The 19,938-nt window shown below is 37.3% G+C and overlaps 2 protein-coding genes across 14 annotated transcripts in view; both read left to right on the plus strand.

Annotated features, from left to right (window-relative positions):
• LOC102543159 (phospholipid-transporting ATPase ABCA3-like) overlaps positions 1–15,309 on the plus strand; it is an 84,109-nt gene extending 68,800 nt beyond the window's left edge. For 8 of the 13 annotated variants that reach the window (XM_072942759.1, XM_072942756.1, XM_072942760.1 and 5 more), the window contains 7 exons: positions 1,109–1,234; positions 1,456–1,650; positions 6,868–7,055; positions 7,681–7,851; positions 8,233–8,423; positions 14,571–14,644; positions 15,043–15,309. In XM_072942759.1, coding sequence (XP_072798860.1) covers positions 1,109–1,234; positions 1,456–1,650; positions 6,868–7,055; positions 7,681–7,851; positions 8,233–8,423; positions 14,571–14,644; positions 15,043–15,168 — 1,071 coding nt within the window. In that variant the 3' untranslated portion in view covers positions 15,169–15,309. Of the gene's footprint in view, positions 1–1,108; positions 1,235–1,455; positions 1,651–1,902; positions 3,780–6,867; positions 7,056–7,680; positions 7,852–8,232; positions 8,424–14,570; positions 14,648–15,042 lie in introns of those variants that run through there. The other 5 variants (XM_072942765.1, XR_012061162.1, XR_012061161.1 and 2 more) reach the window with 5 other exon arrangements.
• A 2,102-nt stretch (positions 15,310–17,411) lies between these two features.
• The window catches only part of LOC102531605 (phospholipid-transporting ATPase ABCA3-like), a 107,779-nt gene continuing 105,252 nt past the window's right edge, over positions 17,412–19,938 (plus strand). Inside the window, exon 1 of the mRNA XM_072942768.1 lies at positions 17,412–17,455. Coding sequence (XP_072798869.1) covers positions 17,447–17,455 — 9 coding nt within the window. The 5' untranslated portion in view covers positions 17,412–17,446. The remainder of the gene's footprint in view (positions 17,456–19,938) is intronic.

A 19,938-nucleotide genomic window follows, 5' to 3' on the forward strand; every position in this document is an offset into this window, starting at 1 on the left:
CCAAGAAGATGCCTTAGCCCTTGATTGTAAGGTGTGGGAAGTGAGAATCCCCTGTTCTTGGCGGCACCTGCCTGGATTGAAGAGCTGAGAGAAAGGAGCAAAGAAGTGGGTCATGATTCAAATGCCACAGGGTTTTGTTCTTACCAAGTTTAGTAGATTTTCTTGAATAAATGTTTCTTCATTTGATGTATTATGCCCTTAGGATCATTTTCAAAGGCTTTTAATAGTTATTATTTAAATAATTTTTACCAGTTTCACAGGTCCACATATCTCCTCATGTTGCCATATTGTCTTAAAGTTTTTCTATGTGAAGCCTTGTTGATTTTTTCTATCTCCCTTATAAGAGAACGAGTGAATCCTTTATTAGCCTTTCAATGTTGAACATACTGTAATTGTAATAAATCACACTTAATTGATCTCAGCTTTTCATGAGATGTCCAATTCTAACCCAATAGGCTATGTGATCCTAATTTCTTAATCTGTGGAAATTAAAAAAAAATCAATGTGTTCTGAAGTGACTGGACAAAATGGTCTTAAAAATTATGCCAAATTTCTGTTCTAACATCTTGAGATCAGTTTCCTGAAGCTTTTTGGTCAAGATTACTAAGAAGCAATATTATTTTGTAATAGTTATTTTGAAAATATAGGCCATATGGTCCAGTGGGTTTCTCAGGAAATGTCTAGTTAAGCCTTGCTAGTTTTCTTAACTCCTTTCCCTATTTGATCTTGGAAAAAGTGATTTATTTATTTTTCTTTTTTTTTTAACATGGAAAAAGTGATTTATTACTAAAATTTTTAAAGATATAAAAAATTAAAAAGATATGAAGTACACACTTTAGCATGTTAATTCACACTCTTCCTGTGATTGGAAATAACTTTTCTTCTCCTCTGCTCCCCATCCTCAGTCTTCTGATGAGTTATTCATTATTCAAAACTTAGGTTGTACGTGAGATGTTGAGGTGATATTCAGAGACTTCTTTGAATGACTAAAACGTTCTCAGTTGACATCTTTGAGATTATCCCCCAGTGTAGCTTTCATGAAGCCACCCAGTCTAGATCAGACACCTAAAGAGTATCCACCTCTGTGATTCTTGTCTTGAAAATATAGGAAAAAGTATCCAAAGAATTATCTGGAGAATCTGAGGATGAAGATGTACAAAATGAAAGAAAGAGAATCCTAGGGCAGCCTCGGCAGTTGCTGAATTCCATAGTGCTCATTAAGGAACTCACAAAGGTAACATCATTCATGGGCCAAAGTATGATGGCTTCATTTCTACCTCAGAGCTTGTCTTTAGCATCCAGGGTTTATTGTGATTATTCAGGATCTATCTGTAGTCTCCCAGTGTAATAGAAGAGTTGTTGTAAAACTGTTGAAGTAGTGGCTCATAGAGGTCTGACAAATGTATTTGACCTACAAATATTCTTTACTATACAGTGTTTTCTGGATTTTTTTAGATATATTTTAAGTATCCAGTCATTCTGGCTGTGAAAAATATCTCCGTTGCAATACAGAAGGGGGAGTGTTTTGGATTGCTTGGGTTCATTGGGGCTGGAAAAACTACAACCTTCCAAATTCTGACTGGAGATGAGACTGTTACCTCTGGGAATGTGTTCATTGATGGCTTCAGCATCACTAAACATACCCAAAAGGTAAGACACTATCACATTCTAAGATATGAGAACCATAATAACTTGGGAGTGCAGATAACAGGTAGATGGCTGGAGATACTAGATGGGAATCATAATAGGTATTGATCTTGATATTGTTGACTCAGTCAGTGGATTCTCAAAAGAGAAATAAATTTGAAGAGTGGTAGTGAGGTAACAAGAACAGAATCTAAGACAAGAGTATCTTTTGTGTCCTTTGAAACTGTTAGAGTAAAAGGAAGCTTCTCTCAACAGTGCATGTAACATATGCCAGACAAGGTGCTCCAAGGAAGAAAAGATTGGGCAGAAGGAGAAAGTGACTGCAGTTCACTAGTAACCGAGGCCTTGATCCATCTTAGAGGTTTGGAATAGGATTGCCTTTCAGAGTGGTCCCAAAATCAAAGCAAGGTAGCTGGATTTTGTATCCCTGTTTTCCTGCATCAGCCAAGTGGCTGCAAATGCCACTTGGAAGAGAGAGCATAACTTTGGGAAGAAGCTGAGTAGGGGAAAAATTCAAGAAGAAGAAAATAGTCAAAAGTGCCAAATGCCAGGAAATCTCAAGTAAGTTAAAAGCCTGAAGTAGTGTCCATTGGATTTAGTAACTAGAACTTCATTGATGAAGGTAACAAGAATGATTGCAGTAGGGTCAATTGTGTGGTGATAATGGGAACCTAATAGCTGCAATTCTTTCCTCCTCAGTTCATGAGACACTGCCATAATGAAATAAGGAAGAGGGGTTTGTAGGAGCCTGTATGCTATAGAATAAACAATAGTCTACCCTTTATCAGTTTAAGAAAATTCATTTCTCTGTCTACTTTGCTATGAACTTTTAGCATTTTAGCATTGATTTTCTTATGTGCATTGTTATCATGTGAAAATATTATATAGTTTTTCTCTTTTAATTCCTTAATGTCTATCACTAATTTTAATATTCATTTTTGAATTATTAAACAGTTCTAATGTGAACTTTTACCATGCTGAGTTTTTCTACCACACATTCGTTTCACTTATTTTTGAATATTATATGAGTATAATTGTACTGTAACTTTCTTTCTGGTTTCTTTTTTCTTAATTTTTTTTATTGAATTATAGTCATTTTATAATGTGTCAAATTCCAGTGTAGAGCACAATTTTTCAGTTATACATGAACATACATACAATCATTTTCACTTTCTCTTTCGCTGTGAGCCACCACAAGATCCTGTATATATTTCCCTGTGCTACACAGTACAACCTTGTTTATCTATTCTACATTTTGAAATCCCAGTCTGTCCCTTCCCACCCTCTGCCCCCTTGGCAACCACAAGTTTGCATTCTATGTCTATGAGCCTGTTTCTGTTTTGTATTTCTGTTTTGTTTTGCTTTGCTTTAGATTCCACACATGAGCCATCTCATATGGTATTTTTCTCTCTCTTTCTGGCTTACTTCACTTAGAATGACATTCTCCAGGAACATCTATGTTGCTGCAAATGGCGTTATGTTGTTGGTTTTTATGGCTGAATAGTATTCCATTGTATAAATATACCATATCTTCTTTATCTAGTCATGTACTGATGGGCATTTAGGTTGTTTCCATGTCTTGGCTATTGTAAATAGTGCTGCTAGGAACATTGGGGTGCAGGTGTCATTTTGAAGTAGGGTTCCTTCTGGATATATGCCCAGGAGTGGGATTCCTGGGTCATATGGTAAGTCTATTCCTAGTCTTTTGAGGAATCTCCACACTGTTTTCCACAGTGGCTGCACCAAACTGCATTCCCACCAGCAGTGTAGGAGGGTTCCCTTTTCTCCACAGCCTCTCCAGCATTTGTCATTTGTGGACTTTTGATTGATGGCCATTCTGACTGGTCTTCCTGGTTTCTTTAGTTCAATATTATGCTTTTCAGCCTCATCCACATTGCCACTTACAGAAGTAGTTTGTTCATTTACATTGCTGTATAATATTTAATGTTATGAATATAAAACATTATGTTTATCTTTGAGGGGCATTTCTGAGCTTTATTAATATTGCCATGATTGCTATTTAACATGTCTTTGGGTGCACAAATGTGCACACTTCTGTTAGATATGTACTTATAAACAAAATTACTAGATCATAAAGTATATGAATATTAAACTTTACTTGATACTGACAAGTGGTTTTCCAGTGTGATTATACCAATTTTCTTTCCCACCAGCAGTGTATGACAGTTTCCATCATTCTACATCTTTGTCAGTATAAAGTACTGACTATCTTTTAGACTATTTGATTTTAGACATTATGCTGGATATATAGTAGTTTTCATTTTCTTTTCTTTGATAATATATGAAATTGGATATATCATCAAATGTTTATTGGCAATTTAGATATTCTCCTTGGTGAAATGGCTGTTCAAGTCTTTTGCCCATTTTTTCTTTTGGTAATTATTTGAAGATAATATTTGTTTATTTTTCTTTTAATCAGAAGTTTTTTAAAATTTCATTGAAGCCTATTTTTTCCCTCTATGTTCATTGTTTTTGACATATTCAATAACTCCTCACATACCCTATGTCTATATTAAATATTAAGTTTCCTTTGATCATGTAAGTTTTATTGCATTATCATTCACATTTAAATTTATAATTCATCTATATACTGCTGAATAAGGATCAAAATTCATTTATTTTTTATATATAGGTAGCCAATTCACCCAGCTTCTTTTGCTGATGATTATTCTTTTCTCTCTGCAATATCAATTTTGTCAGCTATGAAGTGTTATGTAAATATGAGTTAGTTTCTGGACTATGTTCTTTTCCATAGGTTGGTTTGTTTATCATTGCACTACTACCATACTTTATTAATTATGATAGTTTTAGTAAAAAGTCATAATATCCAGTAGTAAAAATTTTGTTCTTCAATATTACTTTGGTTATTCTTATACTTTAAAAATTATAGTTGAATTAAGGAATTAGCTTACCTTTGCATAAAAATGCTGGGATTTTAAGTAGGATTCCAGAAGATTGACATATTTATTGTGAAAATAATATATCTCTCCACGTATTGGGGTCTCATTAAATATCTCAGATAGTTTCATAGTTGTGAAGGGAAATTACACTAATAAGAAGAGTCAACTTGCTGTCTAGATTAAGAAAAAGAAACAACAATATTGTATGCAATTTATTTCTGTATATTTTGTTTTAATATTAATTTAAATATTTGAATTTTATTGCTTGTTGATGGTTTATAGAAGTACAATTTATTTTTAAATATTGAATATATATTCAACAAAATTGTTAAATTCTCTGAATTCTAATATTTACCTATGAATATGTTGGAATTTTCAGTTATGCAATCATGACTGCTGCAGATAATGAGGGTTTGTTTTCCTTTCCAATCCTATGCTTTTTTTCTTTGCCTTATTGCAATGGCTAGAGCCTCTATTCAGCATTGAATAGAAATGGCAATTGCAGACATTTTCTCCATCTCAATTTCAGGATCAAACTTTTTAATTCATATTACATACTTCCTATAAATGCCTTAGTTTACCCTCACTGGCAAAAAATATTTTCGCTGCATATAGAATTTGAGATTTGAAACAATTTTCCTTTAACAAATTAGTATATTGTTTCACTGTCCTTTTACTTCCACTACTACATTTGAGACATCAGCTGTCAGTCTGATGTTCCTTTATGGATAATTTTTTTCTCTATTGTTGTTTTAAAAAATTTCTCTGTGCATTACATAAACTTAAATATAACGTACATTTGACCCTTGATCAACGTGGATTTGAATTGTGTAAATCTACTTATACACAGATTTTTTTCAGTAAACATGTACTATAGTACTACATGATCCATGGTTGGTTGAATCCATGGATACACAACTGTGGATAGAGAGGGCTGACTATAAAGTTATGAGTGGATTTTTGTCTGTGGAGAGTGAGCACCCCAACCTGAATGTTGTTCAAGGGTCAACTCTACTTAGATGTGGGTGTGGATCTTAAGATTTTACCCTGCTTGAAATTTGCTGACATTATTGAACTTATCAATTGGTACTTTAATTGGTTCTGGATAATTTTCACTTATTTTTTCTTCAAATATTTCTCCTGTTATCCACATACTAGGTTTCTAGTCTATCATCCTTATCTCTCAATACTGCTCTCAGTTACACATTTTATTTTTGCACTGAATTCTAGGTACCTTCTTAAGACCTATCTCCATGTTAGGTTAATTTCTTCCATTGTGACTAAACTGCTGTCAAACCCATTCACAGAGCTTATAATATGACTTTTTAAAGTTTTTAGATGTTAAATATGGTTCAATTCCAAAATAGCTAGGTTATTCGATACTTTTCTCTTTCATGAAGACACATTTAAGGTTTTAAAATTTATTTAAACAAAATGAACACATTTTCTCATCTGATCTACTAAACCCAATATTTGAAGTCATTACTAACATGTTTCTGGTGAGTATTGTTTCTGCTGGTGGTATTCATGGTGTCTTTTTCCCTTGTTCACTGAATTATCTTTGTATGTAGCTCACTTATTTTCAAAACTTCTATAGCATAATAATTTTATACCTAGACAAAAGAAGAGGTTTGAGTTGCTTTCTGGCAAGAATCTAGGGGCATAAATAGTCTGGGATTACCTTAAATTAATTAATAAAAAGCCAGAGAAACAGTATAACTTTTAATTAATTATTTAAAATAATTTTAATTAATTATGGTTTAATTTAATTAATTAATTTTCATTTTAATAAACTAAAATTCATCTCTTTCTCTCTGAATACCTGGTCTATGTGCATCTGAATGTAAAGCCACAAAAGGGTTGGTTAATTGGTAAAGCAACACTCACTGCATTCTTCTGTCTGTGAAAATGGGGAAAGGCTTTGCTCCTGGTCCGCGAGTTATTACACATGACTGAGCAACTTTTGCAATGTAAAAACTTCCATGGTTACCACGCCCCTTGGAGTTCCTCATTAGTAAGGGGAACATCTCATATTCTAATATTCCTCCAAATTCAGTAGATACTACAATTTTTTTGTAACTTCTTTATCCTCAAGATTATTAAAATTGAGTTGGGGAACCTATTATTATAATTTATTATAATAGATCCAGTGGCCACAATTTTGTAAACTTTAGAAAACAATATTCTTGGTAGGACTTTTAGAGGCATGGCCCGGAGGGCTTCAGGTCTTCTGTATCATCTAGGGATGCTCAGTGGGCTAGATGACTTGGGTCCTTATTAAGGTAATTCTTGCAATCAGGTCAAGTCAAGAGTTGGCTATTGTCCTCAGTCTGATGCCTTGCTGCAATACATGACTGGTCGGGAAATAATGATCATGTATGCCAGATTGTGGGGAGTCTCTGAGCCCCAGATTCAGCAATATGTGAATAAGTGGTTGAATTCACTGCAACTGGAGCCCCATGCTGACAAGCTTATCAGAACCTACAGGTGAGTCATTATGCTGATCGTTTTGTTGCTGCTGCCAATGTCGAGGTGCCTCCCTATGTTTCTGATGTTAGAAATAAATGTCCACAGCTCCACCTAAGTCCTCTGTCACATAATTATCAAACTGTGAAACTATCTCATGAGTCGCTAGGTTTCAGACACCTGTAATAAGACAGATCAAAATGTTTTTCCTTTGTAGAGATAAAACTCAAAATCTTAGCTCTACTTGAATTGTAGCCTCTGAATCTCAAAAGGGGTCCTTTATTCCTCCTGGTTCTTCATCTCTCAAGAAATGGGGAATGTAGGTCCTTCAAATTATGGTGGGATTTATGTACCTGGGAAATCATGACACCCTAAGAACAACTAATAAATACCACTGATAATGCTACATAATAAGTTACATAAAAGTCACTCCTCTACATTTCAAGGAAAATTAATTGATATATACACCTACACTTGGGCCTGCTCCCTTACTGAAGACACATCTAATCAGAACTGAGGTTGTCTATGTTAAGTGTTTGCTGAGATTCTCAGCATCTGAGATGTTAATTCTAACTCTTTCTTATAAGTAACTGATCTGTATATTCTTCCTTTCCCCTGTATTCTCTCTTCTTCTATGACCATGAAGTGGAGGAAGCAAACGTAGGCTGAGTACTGTAATTGCCCTAATGGGAAAACCCTCAGTCATTTTGTTGGATGAACCATCAACTGGCATGGACCCAGTAGGCCGACGCTTGCTCTGGGATGCTGTGACACAGACACGTGAAAGTGGCACAGCCATCATTATAACCTCCCACAGGTGTGACTCATTGGGAGGCATGGTTGATGGTTGGAAAGCATTGTAGTGGCTGTAAGAGAGAATTATTTGGGGCTAAGAATATTAGACAGTGAACATACTTGAGTATGTAAGTTAATCTGAATGAATAGGACAATCAAGAATCCTCACTGAATTAAATAACCAAGAGTAGGGAGAGAACAAGAAGTTCAGGAGATATTGAGGATTTGGTATCCTCTTTTTTATTGTTTGAAAATTTTTCACTTCACAACTATGAACTGTATGATTGGCAAATTCCACTTCACATTGAAAACAGAGTCATAAAATCCTGGCTGTGTTTGAGCTACAGAATGTCCTCCAAAAAGCTTTTTAGCTTTACATTGTTCTGTCATCTTGTTTTGCTAGAATGGAGGAATGTGATGCTTTCTGTACCAGGCTGGCCATTATGGTACGGGGAAAGTTCATGTGCTTGGGTAACCCTCAGCACCTCAAGAGTAAGTTTGGCAATATTTACATCCTGAAGGTCAAGGTCAAGATTGATACACCTGAGGATAAACTAGATGATTTAAAATTTTTCATCACAATGACATTCCCAGGTAAACTATGTTGGGCTAACTTTGTTAGAGACATGTTAAATCATGTATTTTTTTTCTCACCACCCATATGTTTTATGTCTTCAGTGATGTGTTCCTGTGGGTTATTGATATTTATTAACTTTTCATACTGAATTGCTTTGGGATTCTTATTTCTACAACTTCTTGTGCCTTGTTATGCTAAGAAGTTTTACCAAAAAAAGGTTTTCACTTAGCTCTCATATTACTTTAATAAGACGATCTTGAATGTATGCTGTCCATATAAGTTATATCCCTAAAGTCATATTTTGAGCACAATTCACAATTATTTTTCCTACTGTAGTCTTTTGATGTCTTAGCCATAATATGATATTGAAATACAAATAAGAATCACTAAGCTTTTCTCTCCTTTCAAGAGCAGTTCTGCTTCACAGTGAAGGAAACTATTTAACAAAATGAAGAAGCTGCCTGCTGAAGGGGAGAAGATATTTGCAAGCAATATATCTGGCAGAGGGTTAATATACAAAATATACAAAGAATTCATATAACTAAATATCAAAAAAAACAAAATCTGATTAAAAAATGGGCAGAGGACCTGGATAGACATTTTTCCCAAGAAGACATGCAGATGGCCAACAGGCATATGAAAAGATGTTCTTTTCATCTTTCTAATCATGAGGGAAATTCAAATCAAAACCACAATGAGATATCATCTCACACATCAAAAAGACAACAGGAGAGGATTGAGATGGTGGAGCAGGAGGCTGCAGAGCTCACCTCGCCCCATAGACACATCAAAAACACATCTATACATAGAGCAATTCTCACAGAAGACAAACTGGAGACTGGCAGAAAGATTCTTTTACAACCAAAGCTGTAAAACTGTTCCACAGAACTGGGTAGGAAGGGAAGAAAAGCAGTTAGGTCAGGTCCCCATGAGGGGACACAGAGAGGTGGGAGATTAAACAGGCTCAGAGCCCCCCTGGGGAGTTAGTGGTTTGAACCATATATTGAAATGTTAAAAGATCTTCTCTAAGTGGAAAAGAAAAGACCACAATAAGAAGTAAGAATCTACAGGAAAGGAAAAATCCTACTAGTAAAGACAAATATATAGTAAAATCTGTGGATCAGCCACTTAAAATAAGCTAATACAAAGATCAAAAAACAACAAAAAAAGTAAAATAAACTATAACCACAATAAACAAGGGATAAACATGAAATACAACAACACAAACACAAAATAAGGGCAAGGGGTGTATAAAGATGTAGATATTTTAGAGTGTATTTGAACTTAAGTGACTGCCAGTTTAAAATAAGTAGGTCAACATATACGAAACCCATGGTAACCATAAATCAAAAACCTACAATAGATACACAAAAATTAGAAAGGAACACAAGCAAACCACAAAAGAAGTCATCAAACCAAAATGGAAAATGATGAAAGAACAAGAAAAGAACAGAAAATAAATAGAAAAACAACCAGACAACAAGTTACAAAATGGTGATAAGTACATACTTATTAAAATTACTTAAAATGTCAATGGACTCAATGCTCCAATCAAAGAGAAAAAGGTAGCTAATTGGATTTTTTTAAAGACCTATCTGATATACAGTTTACAAGAGACTCATTTCAGAGCTAAAGACACACATAGACTGAAAGTTAGGGAATGGAAAAAATATTTCATGCAAATAAAAATGAGAAGAAAGCTGGGGTAGCAAGGCTCATATCAGACAAAACAGACTTTAAAACAAAGTATGAAAAAAAACAAAGAAAGGAATCAATGATATAATGATAAAGGAAGCAATATAAGATGGGTATGTAACACTCATTAACATGTTTGCAGCTAAAAATAGGAGCACTTACATATATAAAGCAAATATTAATAGACATAAAGCATGAAATTGACAATAATACAATAATAGTAGGGGATGTTAACATTCCACTTACGTCAGTGGACAGATCATCCAGATAGAAAATCAATAAGGAAACAGTGGCCTTAAATGACACATTGGATCAGTTGAACTGAATAGATATCTAGAAGACATTCCACCAAAAACAGAAGAATACATATTCTTTTCAAGTTCACATAGAACTCAAATGTTCTGTAGGATAGATCACATGCTAGTCCACACACACAAATAAAAGTCTCAACAAATTAAAGAGGATAGAAATTACATCAAGCATTTTTTTCTGACTACAATGGTATGAAACTAGAAATCAATTATAGGAAGAAAAATGAGAAAAGCACAAATACATGAAGACTAAACAACGTGCTGCTAAAGAACCAACAGGTCAATGAAGAAATCAAAGAAATCAGAAGATACCTCAAAATAAGTGAAAATAAAAACATGAAAATGAACAAACATAACTAAATACAAACAGAATCAGAAATTCAGAGAACAAACAGGTAGTTCCCAGAGGGGAGGCTTTTCACCTTCATTTTCGCTTTGCAGGCTGAGCAAAATATCACAGAAGTTCCCATTGTGAGTGAGGCTGAGGAGTTGGAAGTTTATCTTCCAGGCAATGGAAAATGGTATGATTGATTACTTAGTAGGAATAGAGATCAGAAAACAAATAAGAAATGTATGATAAAGCAGATTTGGAAAACAGATGTATGGAAAAATAAATATCTCAGTTTTGGTCATAGTGCTTTTGCCATGCCAATAACACATACATATGGATATGTCCACTGAGAACTTCAGTATTCACTTATGCATTCATTCAGCAAGTGTTTTTGAGTATTTATTGTATCCAAGTTCTATTTCACATGGTGCCTAAATTACCACAAAGAGAAGCTGTGACCAGACAACCTCATTGCTGTCCTAGCAACTTGTTCTGCTTGAAGGAGGAACATTAAACCTCAGCCAGAGATCTATTCTCAAGAATGTGGACACAAGAGCTTTAATAGGAATGTGGCTTCAAAGTACAGTCTCAATTATAAGATGGTTGCTGCCCAGTCCTTTCTCACATTATTCTTGAGAAAATAGCTATTCAAATATAACAGAGGGAAAGTGGAACTGCCATGGAATCTATACCTTAATATTGATTAAAAAAAAAAGAATAAATAAACATTAAAATCAAAAAGCATCTAGAATGTATATTTTGAAGAGGACTTACCACAGTATTTGGAGTATTCATAGTAAATGATTGCACATAATCTCAAGGAAATTTAAGTGACCAAGTATTCTTTTTCTTAAATTCACAAATAAGATGATTCTAATTTTGCAATATGGAAGATTGTATACTCTGAAAAGCACTCCTGGTAAAATAAAACTAGGAATTGGTAAAAAAAAAAATTAAAATAAATACATTTTTAATGCAGTAATCAGCTCAGAAACAAAAGTGATGAAACTCTTTAATAACCAAAATAAAAAGAGAGAGAAAAAACATGAAAAAGAAAGGGGGAAAAAATGAAAGAAAATAGTGGCTGAAACAGTGAGCAGTAAGAAAATGCAAATCTGGAAGCAAATGACATTGTCAGCACTGAGATCAGTGATGGGACTCTGGACTCATTCCAGGGTTGGGGAACTCATGCTGAGACTGCAATGTAAAGGGAGACCTCAGAATGGGTGGTCAGTAGCATCCTCTGATTCCAAGCAAAAGCAAGCACAGATCTTCTCTGGAGGAAAACATCCCTAATTTACTGTGGAGTGGGGAGAAAGCCACAGGAGGCAGATATTGGATAGTACCAGAGGAAGGACTATGCTGAGAGGCCACATTATTTAATATATCCCAGAAGGCTCTGAGTCAGGAACACTACAGCAGAGAACCCTAAGAGCTAAGAGAGACATTCTGTCCTACCCACCTCTTACATAGGAAACTTTTTCTAAAACTATGTGAAAATTAATCCCATTTAAAGATGAATGACTGAAACCCAAAGAAAAATATCTTAAGTAAAAAAGATTAAGAGGAAAAACCTAACAAATATTGAAAGTACAGCAGAGATACATGACCACAAAGCAGATGAAAACTATTACCTAATATTTCAATATGAGCTTTAAATAATTAAAAAGAGGATAGATGCTATGTAAGAAAATCCTAAACCATGATCCAAAGGGCTAAAAAAATTAGGTGACTAGGGGACCCTCTTACACTGTTGGTGGAGATGAAATTTGGTGCAGCCACTATAAAAAACAGCACAGAGATTCCTCAAAAAACTAAAAATAGACTTACCCTATGATCCAGCAATCCCAGTCCTGAGCATATATCCAGAGGAAATGCTAATTCAAAAAGATACATGCACCCCAATGTTAATAGCAACACTACTTACAATAGCCAAGACATGGAAGCAAATTAAATGTCCATCAACAGATGACTGATCAAAGAAGATGTGACACATTTATATATAGAGGGAAAGAGATTCCATGTCAGTTCCACTTTACCTCTGTTACATTTGAATAGCTATTTTCTCAAGAATAATGTGAGAAAGGACTGGGCAGCAACCATCTTATAATTGAGAATGTACTTTGAAGCCACATTCCTATTTATATATATATAATGGAATACTACTCACCCATAAAAAAGAATGGAATAATGCCATTTGCAGCAACATGGATAAACCTAGAGATTATCATACTAAGTGAAATAAGCCAGAAAGAGAAAGAAATACCATATATCACCACTTATATGTGGAATCTAAAAAAATGACACAAATGAACTTATTTACAAAACAGAAACAGACTCACAGATATAGAAAACAAACTTATGGTTGTCAAGGGGGGAGAGATAAATGGGGAGTTTGAGATTTGCAGATACTAACTGCTACATATAAAACAACAAGGTCCTAATGTATGGTATATACATATATATATATATATATATATTCAACTTCTTGTAATAGCCTATAATGAAAAAAATTATGAAAATGTGTGTATATATATAAAGAAACAAAACTTTCACATCTACTGAGAAATAATTGATGAAGCTTCTGCATAAGAGCTAAAGGTGTGCACTGAATGTGTTTTACCTCTAGACTGAGGCCTAAATGAAGAGGATCTAGGTGCTAGATTATTATGTAAATGAAATATGTTTTAGAAATGTGTATAAAATACAGTTATCAAAAACAGCAGGGAAGAAGGCAGAGGATAACATGGAAAGTAGTATGCTTACTGAATGCCGTTTAGGTGTTAAGTGGGAATAAAAAGGTGCTACTGTGAATTAGATGCTGGGAAGGGCACTAAGAGGTTGCTAGCATATCCAATGTCATTCTTACTAGGGATACAAAAGACAGTATCTTTAAAAAAGAAGGGACTATTTATGGATATTAGCATAAAGATTGGTATGTAGTTAACCATTAGAACAAAAATACATACTTTCCTGTATCAGAAATAAAAAGATTAAAGAATGGAGAGAACCAACTATATAATGAAGATACACATACAGTCATATTTTATATGTTTATATTTGTGTTTATAATTATGCAGTATATGTATATATAATTTTTAATATAAGAGGACTATAATTGAATCTGTTACTTTCAGTAAATGTAAATAGGTTAATTCCTTCATTAAAGAAAAAAAATTTCATATTAGCTAACAAGCAAAATCTAGCTCTCTGATGTGTATAAGAAACACTACTAAAAAAACTAAATCAGAGAGGTTAAAAATAAAAGAATGGGCTACACACTGCCTTGTTATACTCAAACTTTAGCAATTTGTTAAAAACTGTAAGCTATATATTCTCACCAGCTTATATGTCATCCAACAGTGTCTGCCTTGTATAAACAAATGCTCTCATCATGATTCTGTCTGTAGATGCCTATCTCTACCCCCATAAGGGGTTAGTTATTTGCCCTGAGTTTGTCCCATCAGAAAACTGATGGGATTAAGAAAAGCCAGTAATCTGGAATTTGTCTAGCCTTCTTGTAGTAACAGCAGGAGTGACATTCTTTCTGGGCATGTGAGCGGACAATTTTTTTTGCCCAAAAGCCTGCCCTCAGTAACTGCTTTGAATTCCTCATAATAAGACTATTTCATCAAGGATAAATCTGCTGAAAAGAATTAACCATATCATGCATACCAAAGAGAGTGGATATTCAATCATGTCCCCTTTTGTATTAGTCACATCCACTCACCTTTCTATGGCATGTAATTAAGTATATATAGCAATATTTTGGCAATTTTAAAAGAAATCTGTAAGATGATTCAGCCATCCTATCTTTCCTTTCTTAGGTAGTGTGTTAAAGCAGGAGAATCAAAGGATCCTTAACTACTACATCCCCAGCAAGGACAATACCTGGGGAAAGGTGACTGTAAATTCATACCTTTCTATCATTACATGTTAAGAAAGACCAGTGATGGGAGAAGTATTAGATACTCAGGCATGTGGAGCAGAATTCTGGCAATGCAGGAGGAGCAGAGTCTTTAGGTTACTTTTCAAACACCCCTAGAGTTTAATTGCTTGGTTTCTGCTCCCTAAATCCCATTGTGAGTCCTTGTCCTTCAAGAGAATGAGGACAGAGAGCTGCCTTCTCTCAGTTTCTCAATTATCTATTTGTCCATTTTCTCATCCCCCTCTTCTGTGCCTTTTGTCCTCCACCATTAACTTGGCAGCAGTGGGAGGAAGTGGAAAAGGGACATCTGGCTTGGAGGCTGGAAGGGAGGACTGCAATGATAACTGCACTTTTTGTTGTTGTTGCTAAAGGTGTTTGGTATTTTGGAGGAAGCCAAAGAGCAATTCAATTTAGAAGACTATTCCATCAGTCAGATAACGCTGGAGCAAGTCTTCCTGAGCTTTGCTAACCTACAGAACACAGAAGATGATTATTAACAAAAGGTGCCATGAGATTCAGTTCCAACCGTTATGTCTTCCTTAGACTCCTCTGCTACACCTGGATACATGGAGTGGCGTTCCTATGTGTGTATCTCAGTGTACATATGTTTATGTAATAAACAGTCCCACAAAGGAAAACATATGTCCCTTCTTTGTAGATTTACATCAGCAGCCTGTGTATCCAGTATGTGCAAATCTAAAGGAATTTGGTGAAAAATTTTGTTTTCTCTCCTAGAAATATGAAAGAGCAATGTTTATCAGGGTAGGGACAAGGACGCACTCCCGCGTATTCTGTTTGAACAGAAACATCCAGAAACGATGCAGCTGTCAGATAGGATAGCTTAAAGAGCAGGAGTTTTATGTTTTTACTAACAAAACATAAAACAAAACTGAATTATGGATAAGAGGGGCACATAGCCTGGAGCAAATCATCTTTCCCATAAATACACACACAGAGACAGACACACACATACATAAACACACATACCAATTTTTTACCAGTAAGAATCCAGTTAAAAGGAGATGCCAAGATGGCAGAGTAAAGAGACTCACAGCTCGCTCTCTCCCACAAATACAAGAATTACATCTACAAACCCACTGAATATCACATAACACCTACTGAACTCTGGTAGAGTATCTCTCGCTTCGAATACAAGAGGATTCTTACAAAATCCGATAAACAGCAAGTTCATACTGTATAGCACAGGGAACTGTATTCAATATCTTAGAGTAACTTATGGTGAAGAAGAATATGAAAACAAAACAGTCATGTATGACTGAAGCATTAATCTGTACACCAGAAATTGACACTTTGTACACTATGCTTCAATAAAAACATATACATATACATATACATATATATACATACACAAAAGAATCCAATTAAAATCAATATGAAAGTTTAAGGGGTAAATAGGGTTATTATTTCCAAAACTCAAACTGAGATTCCACATTTGTAAGAGAATCTTTGCACAAGAGCATTTAAAATCAAAGAATAAAAAGCAAAAACATTATTTTAAATAGTGTGTTTTCTTTCCTATTCCTGCCCCACCTCTGATTAAGAAGGAATAAAGGAGAAATGAAGTGGAGAGTGAGATAGCTCTTTTTCTCATTTTTGTTTGGGCAGATGGGGTTCCCCCCAGAGCAGCATGAGAAATCTCATCACCTCCAGATCCATGGGCAGATGAGCAGATAGGTAGGATGATCCTTGTGGAACTGCACCATGTAAAGAGTCCATGAAGCTGCTCTATTTCGGGATGGTTTGTTCTAAGGTTTTATATCCTCACTTGGATACTGTAATTAAAAAATGGTATCTGGAAGCTGTTCTCTATTCTGTTGTTTTTAGCTGCAATGTAACTTTCTCTAGGTTCCATGACTGTACCCACCATAGATTATTGGCAAGTGATTTCAGTAATTGCAAACTTTGTTTCCCAGGTTGACCATCTTTTAAAAGGGAGGAACAACTCATGCTATTAAGCTCTTGCTTGCATCTAGTCCCCCAGTTGGCTTCATTAATGACCCTTTAAAAAATTCATTTACACTGGTAGTCTCTTATCCCCCAACCCATTTGTTAATCTTACAGCAAGTACTTTACCTGTAACAGGGGATTATGCGGAAGTAAAGAAAACTCTAGAAAATACCCTGTGGCTGAAGGAATTACCTAAGAAAGAAACAAATTTGGAAGATGGATCCGCCCAAGACTGGGCTTCAGATCCTCTTGCAGGTTTAGTTGTGGCTCACTTGGTGGTGAGGAAGTTCAGTGTCCTAGGCTAGGGCTGTTCGACACCTGCTGAGCAAGCAGGAATTATGGGGTGGGCGGTGCGGTGGGTACAGGCTGCCTAGGCTGGCCAACAGGGAACCTTGGCTGGGTCTGGCAAGCAAGAAACTCTTCTCTGGGGTTGTTGGCAGGCTGGTGGGTCACCTCCGTGAATCACTGGGAATCCACACTTAATTGAGGAGGGGTGCCATGAAGTGTTCTCCACATCTGCTGCTGGTAAGATCAAGAGGAATCTAAGAGAACATCCTTAACCAAGAATGAAAGCCCGTTGTCCTGCAGAGCTCCTCCAGCGCCCTCTCCTGACAAACGTTAACCTGTCAGTTCAAGAGCCTAGCTCTGGCGCTGAGAGGCAGTAAATGATACGTATCTGGCACAGCCGACAGAGGATTTATCCTTCGATAGTCAGAATGCAGAATCTGTGACTCGTTAAGTTACACTGGAGCTGGGTATTAGGGTGGGATCAGCCAAGAGGAGCAAGCATCGAGGAAACTGGGGAGCATGAGAAAGGTCTGGAGGTGGGGTCAACTGAAAGACTGGCTGAGGGCTCAGACGAGCGGCAGCGGTTTTCCCGCGCCAAGAGGTCAAGGGCAGAGGCGGAGGGGTGGCGGGTTGCGGGGGCGGAAAGGCTGCGCATGCGGGGGCAAGGGCCGCGTGTTCTGCGTGTATTATGCTTCACGACGGGGACCTTTTGGGTAGCCCGCCGGTGGGGGTTTGCAAGACGCGGTAAATTTTCTATTTAAACACCACCAATCCTGGGCGTGAGGGGACGGGGCAGCCACTGGCTCTCCTTAAACTTTCTGCCACCAGTCACTGGGCCCGCTGAGGGTGACGTTGACACAGGAGGGAGAGGGAGCCCACGAGACGTGGAGGATTGTGGGGTCGTCCAGTAGGGTCCAGAGGCAGAGAACCTGGGGAGCAAGTGAAGGGGCGCCGAGGTGGGGCCTTCAGGGTCTGGGCGGTGCACAAAGGATGTAGTGGGGAAGGAGGGCAGGCTCTGAGGTGTCAGGGGCCGAGGGACCTGTGCGCGGAGGGGAAGGAGGAGAGGGCTGGCCGGTTCTGGGAAGGTGGGAGGACTGGAACGGCGCTCTGGGGCTGAGGGCTGGGAGTGCGACGAGCCGGGGACTAGGCGCGGGCAGGTTGCGCGGAGAAGGGGCGGTGGCCGCGCGCGGCCGCAAACCTGCGGGGGCGGGGGGAGGGGCGGGGCCGGTTGCGAGGAGGGCGTTGGGAGGAGGCCCTGCGCCGGAGTCGCCGCACGTTTCTCCGCCGCGGAGGCAAAGGCGGAGGCGGTGGCGGTGGCGGTTAAGAGGCCTGAGCGGTGAGTGTCTGGCCCTCCGCGCCCTTGTTCCTTCTCCCCAGCTTCCCCTGCTCAGCCAGGTGCTCCGCGGAGTTCCCGGAGGCCGACCCCACTGCCTGCGCTCAGAGCCAGAAAGTGCGTGTCCTACCCCTGCCCCCTCCCCGCAAAAGTCACACACAAACCGTCTACAACCCTTTCTCCCCCCAAAACAATTAAACCAGACGACAACCCTCACAGAATCCCCTATGACTTACCCCAGTCTGTCAGTCACTCGGCCTCGTCCCTCCGTGTCGCCCGCTCTCCCACCACATACTGCCGCTGCTTGGGGGTTTACTCAGGAGGGAAGGGTCATGACGCCTCTACCTTTAGACCTCACAGAACTTTCTAGGGGACTATGAGGCGGGACAACAGGCAAAATAAAGTTTACTTTTCCTCGTCGTGGATTATCCCAAATCTCTTATTTTCTCTAAAAAAGGGAACACTGTCTTCTTACTCTTTGTGGTATGATCCTTTCTCTGGAGAAAATAAAGATTGGAAGTGGATTGGGTCACAAGATAAAGGAAAGTAAATTGAAATTTAAAACTATGTTTTTCCAGTCACCAGAGTCCTCAGAAGCTATTTTTGCCAGATTTTTGCCTTCTGGAACTTGACTTAAGCGGTATTTGCTGTTTTTAACTTTGATCTGAGCCTTTTGAATAAGGATTAGCTTCTATATTGTTTATTTTGCAGATATATACTAAATGCTTAATACCAACTACAGTGAGGTCAAATTTTCTACAAAATCTATACTGTTATTTTGAAGGAAACCAACTAAAATAATATTCAGAAAATTTGAAATGATGTTAGCATTCCACCACCCCTCCAGTTAGAAATTAATGGAAAATCATTTAATTTTAGAATTCTAAATTTAATTTAAAATTCTAAAATTTTAATTAATCTAAATTAATTTAATTAATTTATCTAAAATTCTAAAATTTTAGAATTAAAATTAGAATTCTAAAATTTGAAGAATTTCTCTGGCAATGGCCTAAACTTGTTTTTTTTCAATGGGGGGTAGGTAGTGAGGCTTTTTTTTCCTTGTTTATTTAATGGAGGTACTGGGAATTAAACCCAGGACCTCATGCATGCTAGGCACGCAATCTGCCACTGAGCTATGCCCTCCCCCGCTTTGAACTGTTTTTTGGTGGTGATGTTACTGTTATTAGTTGCTTGGTTTGTGTGTTTTGTTTCATTTTCACCATTGCCCCATATGCAGAAAACACCTGCCATGCCCTTCTTGGTCAAAATTAGTCTTAAAAGTAATTTAGATCTTCAGAAATGCTTGCCTAAATTCAGAATGATTCTCAAAGCCATGTACTAAATATTGCAGACATAAAGCTGAACAAGAATTTATACCAAACCCTAGTTTACATTTGGGGAGGTATCCATTTTCTCTTGTAATGGGGCCAAGGTTTATGGAGCCAGCCTGGAGTCTAGGTCCATGAGTTTAGCCTGACACTAGGGTGGGCTGGGAGCCTGAGTTTACAAGAACTAATATGGAGCCTGGAGCTACAGGAGCCACCCAGGGTCACAGGAACTGACCAGTACTAGGATGAACTGGGAGTCTGAGTTCATGGGAGCCCATCAGAAACTTGGTACCATGAGAGCCGCCTTGGGGACAATCTTGTTCTTAAGATGCAGGTTACACCTTCAGCAT

This window comes from Vicugna pacos, chromosome 18 (assembly GCF_048564905.1).
Source record: "Vicugna pacos chromosome 18, VicPac4, whole genome shotgun sequence".
Classification (NCBI taxonomy): domain Eukaryota; kingdom Metazoa; phylum Chordata; class Mammalia; order Artiodactyla; family Camelidae; genus Vicugna; species Vicugna pacos.